Source organism: Muscardinus avellanarius (genome assembly GCF_963383645.1).
Source record: "Muscardinus avellanarius genome assembly, chromosome: 13".
NCBI lineage: Eukaryota > Metazoa > Chordata > Mammalia > Rodentia > Gliridae > Muscardinus > Muscardinus avellanarius.
In genome coordinates this window covers 10,553,477-10,566,876 of record NC_137799.1, presented here as the reverse complement: position 1 = coordinate 10,566,876, position 13,400 = coordinate 10,553,477, and the positions used below count along the sequence as shown (strand labels likewise).

General features: G+C 43.4%; 1 protein-coding gene across 4 annotated transcripts in view; it reads left to right on the top strand.

Moving 5' to 3' along the window:
• Positions 1 to 2,232: 2,232 nt before the first annotated feature.
• The window catches only part of PBX3 (PBX homeobox 3), a gene marked incomplete at both ends in the record, with an annotated part of 221,543 nt that continues 210,375 nt past the window's right edge, over positions 2,233 to 13,400 (top strand). For 3 of the 4 annotated variants that reach the window (XM_080708641.1, XM_080708639.1, XM_080708640.1), the window contains 2 exons: positions 2,233 to 2,432; positions 2,929 to 3,002. In XM_080708641.1, coding sequence (XP_080564767.1) covers positions 2,233 to 2,432; positions 2,929 to 3,002 — 274 coding nt within the window. Of the gene's footprint in view, positions 2,433 to 2,928; positions 3,043 to 13,400 lie in introns of all 4 variants that reach the window. The other variant, XM_080708638.1, reaches the window with a different exon arrangement.

Below are 13,400 nucleotides of genomic sequence, written 5' to 3'. Positions count from 1 at the left end.
ACTACAGAAGAGCAGGGAATATTAATGAACACGAAAGGAGGCTCGTCTTCGGAGGTAAGTAAGCAGAGTGGATTGTCTGGAACTCCCTCCTCAGCAGCTGTGCGGTTGGTGAGGATTTTAGCTTGCCTAACGTAAGCGTGGCTATTAGCTTTGCAGTGGGGAATATTTAAAAGTACACACAACATATGAAGGAAAGAACCTGGAACTGAGTAGCCTGCTTCATTCCAAGAATCCATCTGGCATTTAAAGAACTGCTTGTCCTACATTAAGCCCTGCAGAGTAAGAGCCATTTTTCATATCCACACACCCCTACTTTTGGTTTCAGATAAGACAGCTTACTGAGTTTGGGGAAGGAACAAGGAGACTCTTCAGAACCACCTGACTAAAGGACTAACCAAGGGCGAGCTTCCTGTATCTAACGTGGGAAAATCATGTTGAAACCCTGGTTTGGAAAATCAGTTTAAGAGCAAGCTCAAGGCTCCGCAGGAAGTGGAAGTCCAGATTCCAAAATAATTTAGCCTTTAGTCATTCACAGACAGATTATAATGGACGGAGAGGTGTTACAGATATGCAAATCTGTGGTTGGAGTCACCCATGTAAAATGACTCCTGGTGATGGGGCAAGTGGACAAGTGAAACCCATTTTATTCCTAAACAGACACAGTTCTGAAATAAAGAGCTCGTTTTTGCAGCTTCGGTACATCTGGAGGCATCTGAATACGAGAAGCGCTGCCCAGGAGCAGTCCCTGAGCAGTGTGTACAGGGGTTGTTAGCCTTGAAATGAGTCCTGGACTTCATGCCCTTTGCCTCCTCTTCGACCTGCTTCCCTCTGCCTTACGTTCACCACGCAGGGAAAGTGTGGGGCGCTCGAATACCTCAGCTCACGCTCCAAGTGGGCGAGACACCTTCGCTGGTCTCCCCTCGAGGGACCGACCGCGCGAGGCCCCCACGCCAACCCCAAGCGGCGCCCTCCCGGTTACCATGGTGACCGCGGAGGGGCGGGGCCGCCACCCACTCCTTCCCCGCCCCTCTCCAGGACCTTTCGAACGCTCCAATTGGGACAGCCTTTTCTGGTCTCCGTCCCGCCCCGTTCGGTTCCGAGAGCGCTGCGATTGGCCCGGGACGCGCGCCCTCGGTGCCCAGAGGGTACCACCTCTTGACGGGAAGAGCGGGAAAGTGTAGCGGGAGCTCCCCGAGGCGTGAAGCTCGCCGGCGCTGCGGGAGAGCACCCGTAGGGCTTTGGAGCGAGCTGCCCCCTGTCCCGTACACAACCTCCGCACCCACGAATGCCAGCGGTGGGGAGCAGGAGCCCGAGTGCAGGCACCTGGTTTGCGGGCGGGGGCGGGCCGCCCCGAGGGGCGAGGACGCGATGAGGCGTGAGGATGCGGGGCGCGCTCGCGGGCGCCGGGGATCAGAGGCCAGAGGGGGCGGGCCGAGCCCCGGGGGCGGGGCCGGCGGCGGCGGCGGGAGGCGCAAGGCCCAATGAGCGCGCGCGCCGCCCCGGGGGCGGGGCCTGCGGGGCGCTCCCCGCCCGCCCGCCCGCCCGCGCCCCTCCCCCCGGGCGCCGGGGCCGCAGTGAGTGAGTGGCACTGGCAGCCTGTCAATCCCTCGGCCGAGCGGCCTCCGAGCCCGGTCCGCGGCGGCGGCTGGCTGGGTGCGCGGCTCCGGCAGTGGCGGCGGCGACTTCGCCCGCCCCATCCGCCCGCTGTCCGCCGGGCGCGCGGCCCGCCGGGGCCCTCCGCCGGGCTCCGCACCCCGCCGCGCCGGCCCGCCCGCTCCCAAACTTTCCTCCTCCGCCCGCGCCCCGCGGCCGGCCGCCCGCCCGCCCGCCCGCCGGCCTCCTCCCCGCCGCCGCCGCCGCCGCCGCCGCCGCGCCCTCCCCCGGGGCCGCCGGGGCTCGGATCCCGCGCGGCCGAGGCGGCGGCGGCGGCGGCGGCGGCGGCCGCGGGCGGGGAGAGCGCGGGCCGGCGCGGGGCGGCGGCGTCCCGGCAACTCGGCCGCGCTGAGGAGCAAGTTGCGCGGGGCCCCGGCGGGCGCGCGGCGGCCGGGAGCGGCCGCCTGAGGCAGGGGCCCGCCGCGCCGCCCCGCTCCGCCGCCGCCCCGCGCCCCGCGCTTCCGCCCGCGCTCCCCGCCCGCCGCGGCGGCGGAAGCGGGACCGGGCGCCCGCGCGCAGCCGGCCGCGGCCCCCGCCGCCCCCGCCCCGCCCCCGCCCCTTTCTTCTCCGCGCGGCGGGATGGACGATCAATCCAGGATGCTGCAGACGCTGGCCGGGGTGAACCTGGCCGGCCACTCGGTGCAGGGGGGCATGGCCTTGCCGCCGCCCCCGCACGGCCACGAAGGCGCGGACGGCGACGGCAGGAAGCAGGACATCGGCGACATCCTCCACCAGATCATGACCATCACCGACCAGAGCCTGGACGAGGCGCAGGCAAAGTTGGTGTCGCCCGCGGAGCCTCTTTTGTGTGTGCGCGCGAGCGCGGCCGGCCGGGAACTTCGGCGCCGGGGGCGGCGGCGGCCCCAAGTTGGCGCGGGCTGCCGCCGCCGCCCTCCCCTCCCCGCCCGGGCCGGGGCCGCGGCAACTTTGCGGCCGCCCGCGGCGCCCGGGCTCGGCGCGGCGGCCGACCTGCCGGGGGGGACGGACGGAGGGAGGGAGGGGGGGGCCGCCCGCGAACTTTGCCGAGCTGTCACGCCCGCGCCCCCGGGGGTCGCCGCCGCTGCCCGCCCGGCCCCGGGGTCGCGCGTCCCCGCCGCGGCCCCGCCCGCGCCCGCGCCAACTAGGCAACTTCAGTTCGGGGTGACTTCCCACGGTTCCGAAGACCTTTCCGAAAACGGGGGGCTGGAACTAAATCTTGGGTCTAACTTAAGGGAAGGCGCCATATTATTCCATAGGTGATGCTAATACCTTTGTGTTTTGCTACTTGTGTTTTAGGAAACATGCCCTGAACTGTCACAGGATGAAGCCCGCGCTCTTCAGCGTCCTGTGTGAGATCAAAGAGAAAACAGGTAAGACGCTGCGCCCCGCGCGGGCCTGGAGACCCCCGAGGTGGGGCCGGATCCAGCTACTCCTTCGACTCTCCAGTTGAGAGCTGCTGCTTTTGGGCACCGCCATCTTTGATCATTCTCTCCTTCCCACCTCCCGATCTTGAGGAAAAAACTGCAATAAATCCGGAGTCGATTTCTTAATTCCGCTCCTGGTGCAAAATGAAATGTAGGTGCTGAAGAGAATGTGTCGCCGTCTCTGAGCGGCCGCCCCCGGCCGCAGGCAGAGAGGGGACCCGAGCGCCAGCCGCCCTCTCCTCTCTCCTTTTGCCTTGTTTGTGTGTCAGTTTTTAAAAAGAGAGCTTCGGAAACGGGATGCCTGGGACAGTCCCGCGGAGAAGCGGCTCCTGAACTTTGTTTTACTCAAGGACGATCTTAAGCTTCAGACCCATTGGTAGAACTACAGAAGCGGTCGAACAGACCTCAGTAGCATGTTTGAATTCACATTCTAGGCAGGAAGACTACTTTTCAGAATCTAGAAAGGGTCATGATGTCTTTAGGCATAAACAATAAGAGACATCCTTTTATGCTTTTTATCAATTTTTGTGTCTTGAGATCATTACACTTGTAACTAGGCTTAATATAAAAAGTAGAAAAAGGTCCACAGATGCAGGTTAAACAATTTTGAAGTTTAGGGCTGGGAATAAGCGAAAAGACAAGTTTTGCAAAAGTGCTGGAATAGAAACTTTCAGGTACCTATTAGGCAAATTTTTTGGCAGTTCATTTTAATTTAACTTTCTTGTCAGGATTTCTCAATCGAAGATATTTTAGTCTTGAAGTGATGGTAAGGCTAAAGTGGAAGCAGGGACCTTAATTTAGATTTTTTAGTCTGTAATCGTCATCTTTACTATTTATGGCATACAAGTGCGTTAAACAAGCTTTATTGTTGATTTTTTCCCCTGGGTGTGTGTTGGGCATATGGTTTTGTTAGATTACCCTTTTTTAAAGTTGAGGCAAAGAAAAAGTTAAAGTCCAGGTTAGAGTTAACCAAGTGATGCTATTTAAATGGTTAAATGTGTGTTTAAAGCGAGTGTAGGTTGCTGGTCTACTTGGCCTCCTCTTCAGCAGATTTTTCATTCTGTAATATACTGTCCTCTCCTAAAAGTAATCAGAAAAGTTGATGAGTTATTGCTGTCTATTAAATAAATACGCTAGGCTATAATTAACAGCAAATATTAAAAGAGCACAAAGAATAATTTTCCTGCTTTTCATTCACTTAGTATGGATGGTTTCCTGAGCTGATTCTTTTTCGGATGGATCTTTACATCTCGAGAACCATAGTCATTTTGAATTACTAACTTTCATTCTATGTTGATTTCTAAAGCTACCTTTAATGCATTGTGATTTAAAACTGTAGATCATTTTTATCTGACCACGAAATAAAACATCCAGCATTAAATCCTGAAGATTCTTAGTTTAGAAGCCTGAAAGTGTGTAATTCTCACTAAATTAGGTTGCTTAATGTCCAAGGGTTTTCTTGCTATCAGGGCTCCACTTCAGTTTCTGCTGACAGCTAAGCACTGGGGTATTGACTATGTTGTGAATATTAAGATTGATGCAACTTTATACGGCATTATATTACTAGGGAGAGGGGATTGATACTCCTCCGCTCTCACTCCCTTCTCATGATTTATATTTATTTATTTATTTATTTATTTATTTTGCCTTCTTAAAGTTTTGGCCTAGCCAGCTTGAGAACCAAGCTGCTTCTCGTGTTTAGACATTTAGCAGCAGGCAGAATTCAATTAAGTGTAAGTCCTCTTAGTTGATTATTTGCACAGGACTTAGTTACACCATTCTGAAAGGAAAGTATAGTCAAGCGCATGTCAAAGGTGAGTTAAGAAAAAGAAACAAGTCTTTTCAGAGTTTGGGATTATTGGCAGGGAGAGATCTTTGGTAGGGCTATTGCTATTTAAGAAGCAAGAGATAGCTGACAAAAGGAATTTTTGTGTTTTGAAAATTGTTTCTGGGGCTTTCAGTGATAACTTGTAAATTAGATCCTCTTTTTGTGCTTTGGCCAGCGGATTCAAGTTTGCACTTTATCTCTTTTGTAAAAAGCCAACAGTCGACAAAGAGTAAAGGCGGCTGTCTGCTTAGAGGCATCTTCCTGCCAGCCTCTCTAAACTGGAGAGGGATGGGATTTAAGTACTGAGTGATTGATGGGGGTGAAGCCTTTTCTCTCCTCTCCTTTCTGTCCAACTGTCCATAGCTCCACCTCACCCTCCCAAGCTAGTCATAGGAGACAAGATCACCGGATTCCGAGCACTCGATTTGAAATACAACATCTGTGTAGACATTAGTGTTACCAAAGAGAAGAAAGCCGGACAGCACATTCCAGGGCCCACCTCTCCTCCTCTCTGTTTCACAGTCATTCTTCAGAAACCTTCGGAACTTAGAAAATAAGTGATCTAGAATATATGTATGTTACGTAATTTTTTCTTTAAATAATTTTATCGATGTGGCATCCAAAGATTAATTCTTTACAGTCTAGAGAAAGTTTACCTAGTTGTGAATAGAAACCAGGCGCATTATGTGATGGCTCTATTCTGCCTAATGGAGGGGTAGGGGAGAAACTGTCACTTCAGTGGATAATGTCATTTCAGTTGTACTTTTCCTGCAACAGAAGACAAAATCACTTAAAAAAATTCTATGTATTTGTAGATCTGCCAGTAGATTTTGAGGTTTCTGATCAGGCAGTGAACACTGCCAGTTCTGATGCGCATGAGAGATTTAGTTTGGAAAACATCCTTTTTCCTCCCTACTAAATATGAAAAGGTATTTTTCCCTTCTGACAGATAAATGGGTAATCTACCATAATTATATTATTTTCTTGTTCAGAGGTAAGAAAAGTATACTTTTACTATAAGATGCTTGCTTTTTCTTGAAAATGTATTCTTTTGTAAAATTTATCATACAGTTATTTTTGGGCAGAAATGTTTCCTTGAATTGTGACATTTATGCATCTTGAAAGCAACTGAAAAGTTACATCTTTAAAAATCAAGATAATATGACCATTTTTAAGTAAGCAACCGGTGAGATAATTAATTGTTGATATGTTAAGATTTTTTCCTGATTTTTTTAAAGCCATATGTTAATCATGTATCATAGTAAATATCCCTGATGCCACGAGGCCTGTCTATTTCTTTTGGTGTATTCGCTCATTTCCTTTTTAGCCATCTTAATCTTGATTCTCGAAGGGCTTTCCTTTGTGAAGCATTACATCCTCACAAATCTGCCTTCTTTCCAAAGCTATTAATTATAAGAGTTTGAATGAAGAAAAGTATTTTTCAAGGTAAAAGCATTTCTTAAATGAAAACCTAATATCTTAGTATATAATCTGAATCATAGTATTGTTAAAAAAAATTGTACATTAAAAAAAGCTACTTTTTATTTTTAAATGGGAGGTTAAAATACTCTGTGTTGATAGCTGCCAACCAAACTCTGATTTATTGCTACCACAAACCCTAAATAGCGTTCATTTACTAGTAATGTCTAATGGCATACATGATGGTTTGCCAGATTTGTAGCCTTTGTGAGGCTTATAAGCAGGACTGACTTGGGGAGATCATAAAACTTAATGAACTTCTCTACTGCAGGAGGTGTCCGCAGGGGAAGAGAAAGGCCTGCTTGGCTGGTTGAGCTGGTTGAAGTATTTTTTTATGTTTAAGGAGAAGAAGAAAATGATTATTAAAAATGCTTAACTTTTAAAAAGGAATCTTCCCTAGAAAGAGTTGTAAGAATTTTAGAATTCAAAACTAGGTCAAACATGTAGCTTGCAAGTAGGTTTTTATTTGCATCTGATATATGAGGTGAGATTAAACCTTTTATATTTATTGTTGTAGGTGTGACTAGCTTTTAGAAGGACAGGGCATTGCTCTCAGTCAGCACCTCTAGTTAATTCTGACCCTACATATTTAGAGATTCATTGGAAAGTCTTTTCTGGTCTGTTCTCTTTTTAAGCCTTTCATATAAAAATTATAATATTTTTCTTTGTACAGTGCTGTGTCATTCTTTTTATTTTCAATGTATAAAAGCCAAATCTTCCATCAAATGAAAATTTAGTAAGAAAAGTAAAACTTGTTATCTACTAGTTTGGTATTGTATTTATTGCACAAATAAGTTGATCTTGTACTGTATCCAGTATAATTATCATCATTTTTTTCCCAAAGTTTTGAAAACAAATGCATTGTTTCATGGTTCATTTTTCTATTTTAATGAGACTGTACATAAACACATTTAGAAAGAAGAGCTTTTGGACTCCCCGCCCGGAACTCATTGCTTACCTTCCCCAGGAGCAACAATTGTCCAGTCTTGTTCTCTGTTACTTCAGTTCCCCCAAAACTATTTTGAAGCAATTTTTAATGGATCTTTAACATTTCAAATTTTATATTAATTTTTGACAAACATGGTCTGTTTACACTGGAAATACTAAACGATTAAACAAGAAAAATACAGCCATTCCTGTACTGTGGGAATGTCATAAATTATATTGCTATATCCTTAAAGCTATTTAAGAATATTTTATCTAATTCTCTCTATTTTTATAGATTTGTAAAGCTCACTGGAGCTTATGTAGAAGGTTTTGAAGGAAGATGTAAAAGAGTGGTGTTTTTCCAACTCCCTTTTCTCCTCCTCTCCCATCCTTAAAAAATACAGTCTTCATAGAAAGCATGGAAAAAATGTCTTTGCCATGCTGGTTTAGCATGTAATGACCTGCCGGGCGTGGTGGCGCACGCTTGTAATCCCCGCGCTTGGGAGGCAGAGACAGGAGGATCGCGCTGGTTCGAAGCCAGCCGCGCTGGCTTAAGAGACCCTGTTTCCAAATAAAATATAAAATAGGTCTGGGAGTGTAACCCGGAGATAGAAGGGCTTCCAGGAACCCCAGTTCCACACACACACAAAAAAAAAAGAATGTCATGACCTAAAGTATCATGTAGTTATGACATTTAAATGTGGTGCTGTTTTCCAACCCTACTTTTTTTTCCCCCAATAAAATAATATTGAACCTCTTGCCAATACTAACTTCATCTGTGTAAACACTTCTTTTGTTTTTTCAGTTTTAGTAGGCTGCATTTTAATATAGATTTGTGTAGTGTTTGGTGTTTTATTTGGAACTTTACTATGTTATTTATTATATTAATTTATATAACTACTTTGAATCAGAAATATATTATTACAGTGACAGAGGAGGCCCCAACTTGCTCCAAAGAATATGCAAGTTCATCAGCTTATATAAAATCTTGCTGTGGCAGGCATGCTGGCATACACCTGTAATCCCAGTACTTGGCGTCTGAGACAGGAGAATTGCAGATTTGAGGTTAGCTTCAGCAACATAGCATGATTCTCAGCAACTTAGTGAGACTCTGTTTCAAAAAAGGCAAAAAGGACTGGAAATGTAGCTCAGAAGTAGAATGCCCCTGGGTTCAATCCCCAGTACCCCCAAAAAACCTCCCCAAAACAAAAACAAAAACCCCCCAAAACTACCTATGTACATTTTTCATACTATGATGCTTTTCCTTTTAATTAGTTTCATTAGTTTGTCCTTTTATATTTCAATTTATAATTTCTGAAAAGGCTACTTCCATGAAAGATTTGCATTAACATCTTATTTGGCTTATTTTTACATTGGTATTATGGTGGCATAGTATAGGATAAAATTATATGAAGTGGGGTTATAAGAATTGAAACTGCATTTCATGAATCACACCCTAAGTCATCACTTTATTATATACTCATACCATGAAGTATCTATTCAGAATAAATACTTTACACATCAGCCTAACACATCAAGTTAAATAAGGATTTAGGATATTTTCCCTCACTCATGTATGTGTGAACATCTTTAGATATTTATTATTTCAATATTGACACTATGAGAATAATGTTTTATTTGTTTTCTCAGCAGGCCTGTGTTTTAGCCATTTATCAGTGTGATCAGCATGATTTAGGTAGTGACTGACTAACAAAGCTTGCACGTTCTCTCCTCCCATGTTGACCTTTTCAAACATTTACTCTATTTTAGTAGGCCATTCGAGACTGTAAGTATGAAGAGAGTAAATAATTTACATCACTATGTAGTATAAATTGCCTGGAGTTTTCAGGCATGGTTATCACAGATTTTTTTTTTTTTACAAAGTTAGAGAAGTTAATCAAACAAAAATTGCCGTCACAACTAGATGATGGTGTTATATTTAATAAAGAAGCAGTGCTTGAATGAGCCACTGAAAAAACGTAACATCTTTTTATGTCTTCAGACACAGAACATATTAGAAAAAAAGTTTCATTAATCTTCAACACTTGTTTTTTTGTTTTTTTTTTTGTGGTGCTGGGGGTTGAACCCAGGTGCCTTCTACCTCTGAGCTATACCCCTAGCCCCATTTTTTTTTTGTTTTTTGGAGACAGGGTCTCACAGAGTTGTGGAAGCCCTAACTAGCTGAGGCTGGCTGTGAACCTGAGATTCCCCTGTCTCCACATACCCTTGATTTTAATGATACTCATTGCAGGCAGAATTGCAGCCAGAATCCCTTCTTTTTTTTTTTCATAAACATATTTCATAAATGGAATATGTTTGTGTTTTTACTGATAGGTGCAGTTTGCTTTGTTTTTTTTTTTTTTTTTTTGGTACTGGGGTTCCTGGAAGCCCTTCTACCTCCGGGCCATACTCCCAGACCTATCTTTACATTTTTATTTGAAAACAGGGTCTCCTAAGCCAGCACCCGTGGCTGGCTTCGAACCTGCGCGATCCTCCTGTCTCTGCCTCCCAAGCGCGGGGATTACAAGCGTGCGCCACCACGCCCGGCGTGCTTTGGTTTTAAATTTGGGTGCATATCTAGGAAAGAAATTGATGTGATCAAATGTGTTAAATTGAATTGGCATAGCATTCTTTTTGGACTGACTCTGTCGTCATGATAGTAACTGATTAGAATTGAAAACAAAGCAATTATAGACAAAAATATGTGTTTAAAGTTTTGCACTTGTTTTCTTTCAGCTTAGGTACTTTAAAATGTTAAGCTATTTTGAACAATAACCCTTTTTGTGTGATCATATTAATGAGGACTTGGTATACATTGTAATCCTTTTAATGCTGATGATTCCTCACAATGTTTAAACCATTATTTGAGAGACTCAACATATGTTAGGGCAAAATGATTTTTTTGTTTTGCTTTATGTGATACATCAGTTTTCAGAGCATATTTCTTAGGCATCAGCGTCCAGCAGGTGGCTTTTTACATTAAAAAATTCATAAATTTTAAAATCCCATAAAATTTTATTTCAAATTCAAATTAACTAATTGAGACCGTCAACATTTCCACTGTCTCTGTATTAACATTTATAATAGAACAAATGGTTGCATATAGAAATTATCTGCAACATAATCTAAATTAAGATTCTAAACAGGCATTACAGATGCTGGTAACTTTGGCAATTATCATTTTGTTTGGTGAACAGTAGTAAAACAGTGTGCGGTAAAAGTGTTTAGAGAGAGAGGATAAATAAATTGAACAGTTTTGCAATGCAAAGTGGTTTGTGGTGTTTTTGAGGATTTCTTGGCTCTCTCTTAACTGCTATTGTGAGCCTGGAGCAGATTTCCCCATTGCTAATGCCCTAGAAGTATTAATTCACTTTGATATGCTAATTAGAGGGCATTATGCAAGAAATGAGATTAAGTGGCAGCATGAAGCCATTTGCCTGTCAGTAAATTGAGAGCTTTAGCATCAGGAGGAGCTTTGTTTTTTTTTTTTTCTTTCTTTCTTTCTTCTTCTTTTTTTTTTTTTTAGTTTCTCTTGGTTTTGCATATAAATAAAATTGATTGAAAGGTCTAGAGAAGCTTCTAGAACATTGTTGGATTCTTTTTTCCTCTCCTGTGATTATTTAAGCGTAATGTTACAGAATATGAAGTTTTCATTGTACTCTTTATATGAAAATATATTAAGAGTTTGTGTCATGTAGTGTCTTTTCTAGTATGTAATTTTAGCAAAATGGCTAGTCAACCCTTATAACCTAACTCTTCTAAAGTGTAAACAACTATGTTTGGGCATGTGTGACAATATCGTCACTAAAATGAACTTTACAAGAATGTTTTCTTCTTTGGAGATAGGAGGAGGTTATTGAATTGGGCTTCAGGAAACTATATTAAATGAGCATTAATATTCTGACTTGAGTCCATAAAGGCTAGACCCGTTAGAATTAGTGGTTAATCTCTGCCCTTTATACAACCTGTGGAATTTATATATATAATATGTATAATATATATATATATATAATATGTAAGATTACTGTATTACTAGGTTTTAATGTTGAAAATGGAGTTTTATACTTAATTCTGGCTTTACTGGCTTGTAGTTAAAGTCAAACTTGAATTTCTCTCTATAAAACTAGTTTGGGACTTTCCATGTTTTGTAAGGAAATGAGTGAATGACTACTAGGATGGGTGTGGAGAAGGGAGGAGAAGGAGGAAAGAATTTCTCTGGGCTTATGAGAAGATTGTTTCCTTAAACATAGAACTTCTACCTGCATAAACTATTGGTAGAGAGAATTGCAAAACCCTGGCTGAACTACAGATCTCTGGGTATGGTTAGATGGGAGAGGGTTTTGAGTGAGGCATTCCATCTTGGGGCTTAGTTCTAGTGTGAATTCCAACACTAGCTGTGACTCTAGACCTAATAAACCATAACTTCTCCTCAGAGCCATATGGATTATTTAGTCACCACAGCTGCCACGCGTGCACACTACCAAGTCTGGCGTCTCCTCCGTGTGCACGGGTGTGCTTGTGTGGTGCCCGTTAATGTTAATGGGAGTTAGAAATGTGCACACGGAGGATAAGAGCCTCTCCTGAGACAGAAGTCCTGATTACATTGCTCTGAGAAGAGGACTTAGTGTACCTATACATCAGCTGCTTTCCTAAATGAAATACTTGGTTACTTTAAATTCTCATTCCCTGTTCAGATTCCCTGAACGAGTTAAATCAATGAATTCTCATTAGTCTGTGATTACTTGCAAAATTTCATTTAAAACATATGAAGTATTTTTGATTGAAATGGGAACAAAAAGCTTTTGAAATTGCATATTATTATTATTTAAACAAAAGGTTTCTATAGGCTTTCAGATGTACCAAGCCTTGCATATAAGAATTTATAGCGGAATTATTGGGCAGGACTTAGGAAATAATTGAATGGCATTTGATGGGGGGAATCACTCCATTGAAAAAAAAATAGGTGAGATGGCAAGCTTATATGTCCATGTTTATCTTTACTATCCAGGTGTCCTTAGATGAGGAAAAATTGACTTAGGTGGGCTCATAAGTTTTGTTTTTCTTTTTCTTGTCTCTCCCTTTTCTTAAAAAACTATGGGATGAAGGTAGTTGGAATTCATAGTCAGATATATCATTTTCAACTCGGAATAGGAACTAGAGCAGGAAATTGATTTTATATTTATTATGAAAGCAAGAACTCTGCCACCAACTGACAGCCATCCCTGTTTTAGTTTTGTGATAATTGTTCACAGACATTACCCTGCAGTTGGTCCAGGTTATTTATAATGTTGATTGGTGGCATTGGTCCATTAAAAGGTATGTGTATAATGAATATCTTTAATTAAACCAAGTAATATAGAAATATTTTATTTTTCCTTTACATTGGATCTTGGGTCTAGGATTAACTGTCAGCACTGGTACGAACAGGTTACAATAGATTGTGCAATGATTTCTTTGGCATCATGGATGTATTTATTACCATTTTTGAACAAATTATACTAACATGAAAAGTTGTGTTTGAAATGATTGTGTGCTAGATAAGGCGATACATTACAGGAATGGTTGGGTTTATGGAGCTTTATGTAGAGGTTTCCTCAGAAATTATAGCACAGGGCTGTCACTATAAAACCCAGTGATACAGTTGGTAATAACATACAGTGAAGATATTTTTAGATTTTCACTTGTTATTCAAATAAGTGAGAACCCTTCAGTTTTTCTCATCATATTTCTTTGTTGGAATCAGTAAAGGAAAAAATGAGGGACATTCTTTTAACTGTGGATGGGGTGTGGGTGTTTGATTCGTCTGAATTCTCTCTCATCACTTGTTAGAACAGTGATGTGATACTGAGGATCTCCTAGGAACGCACTGGCGTTTTTGTTCTTGACCTTTGACTGATCAAGTGTAGAAACTTGAGTGCCTGAAAATGAAATGATGGACTCTATAAACATAACTTCTATTTTTTCAGTATATTACATGAGTTTAAGGTACCTGAATTTATAGTGTGCTCGTTCTCTCTTTCTTTCTTTCTCTTTCTTTTTTTAGGTGCTGGGGATGGAACCCAGGGCTTCTCAAGTGGTAGGCAAGGGCTCTCCCACTGAGCAATACTCCC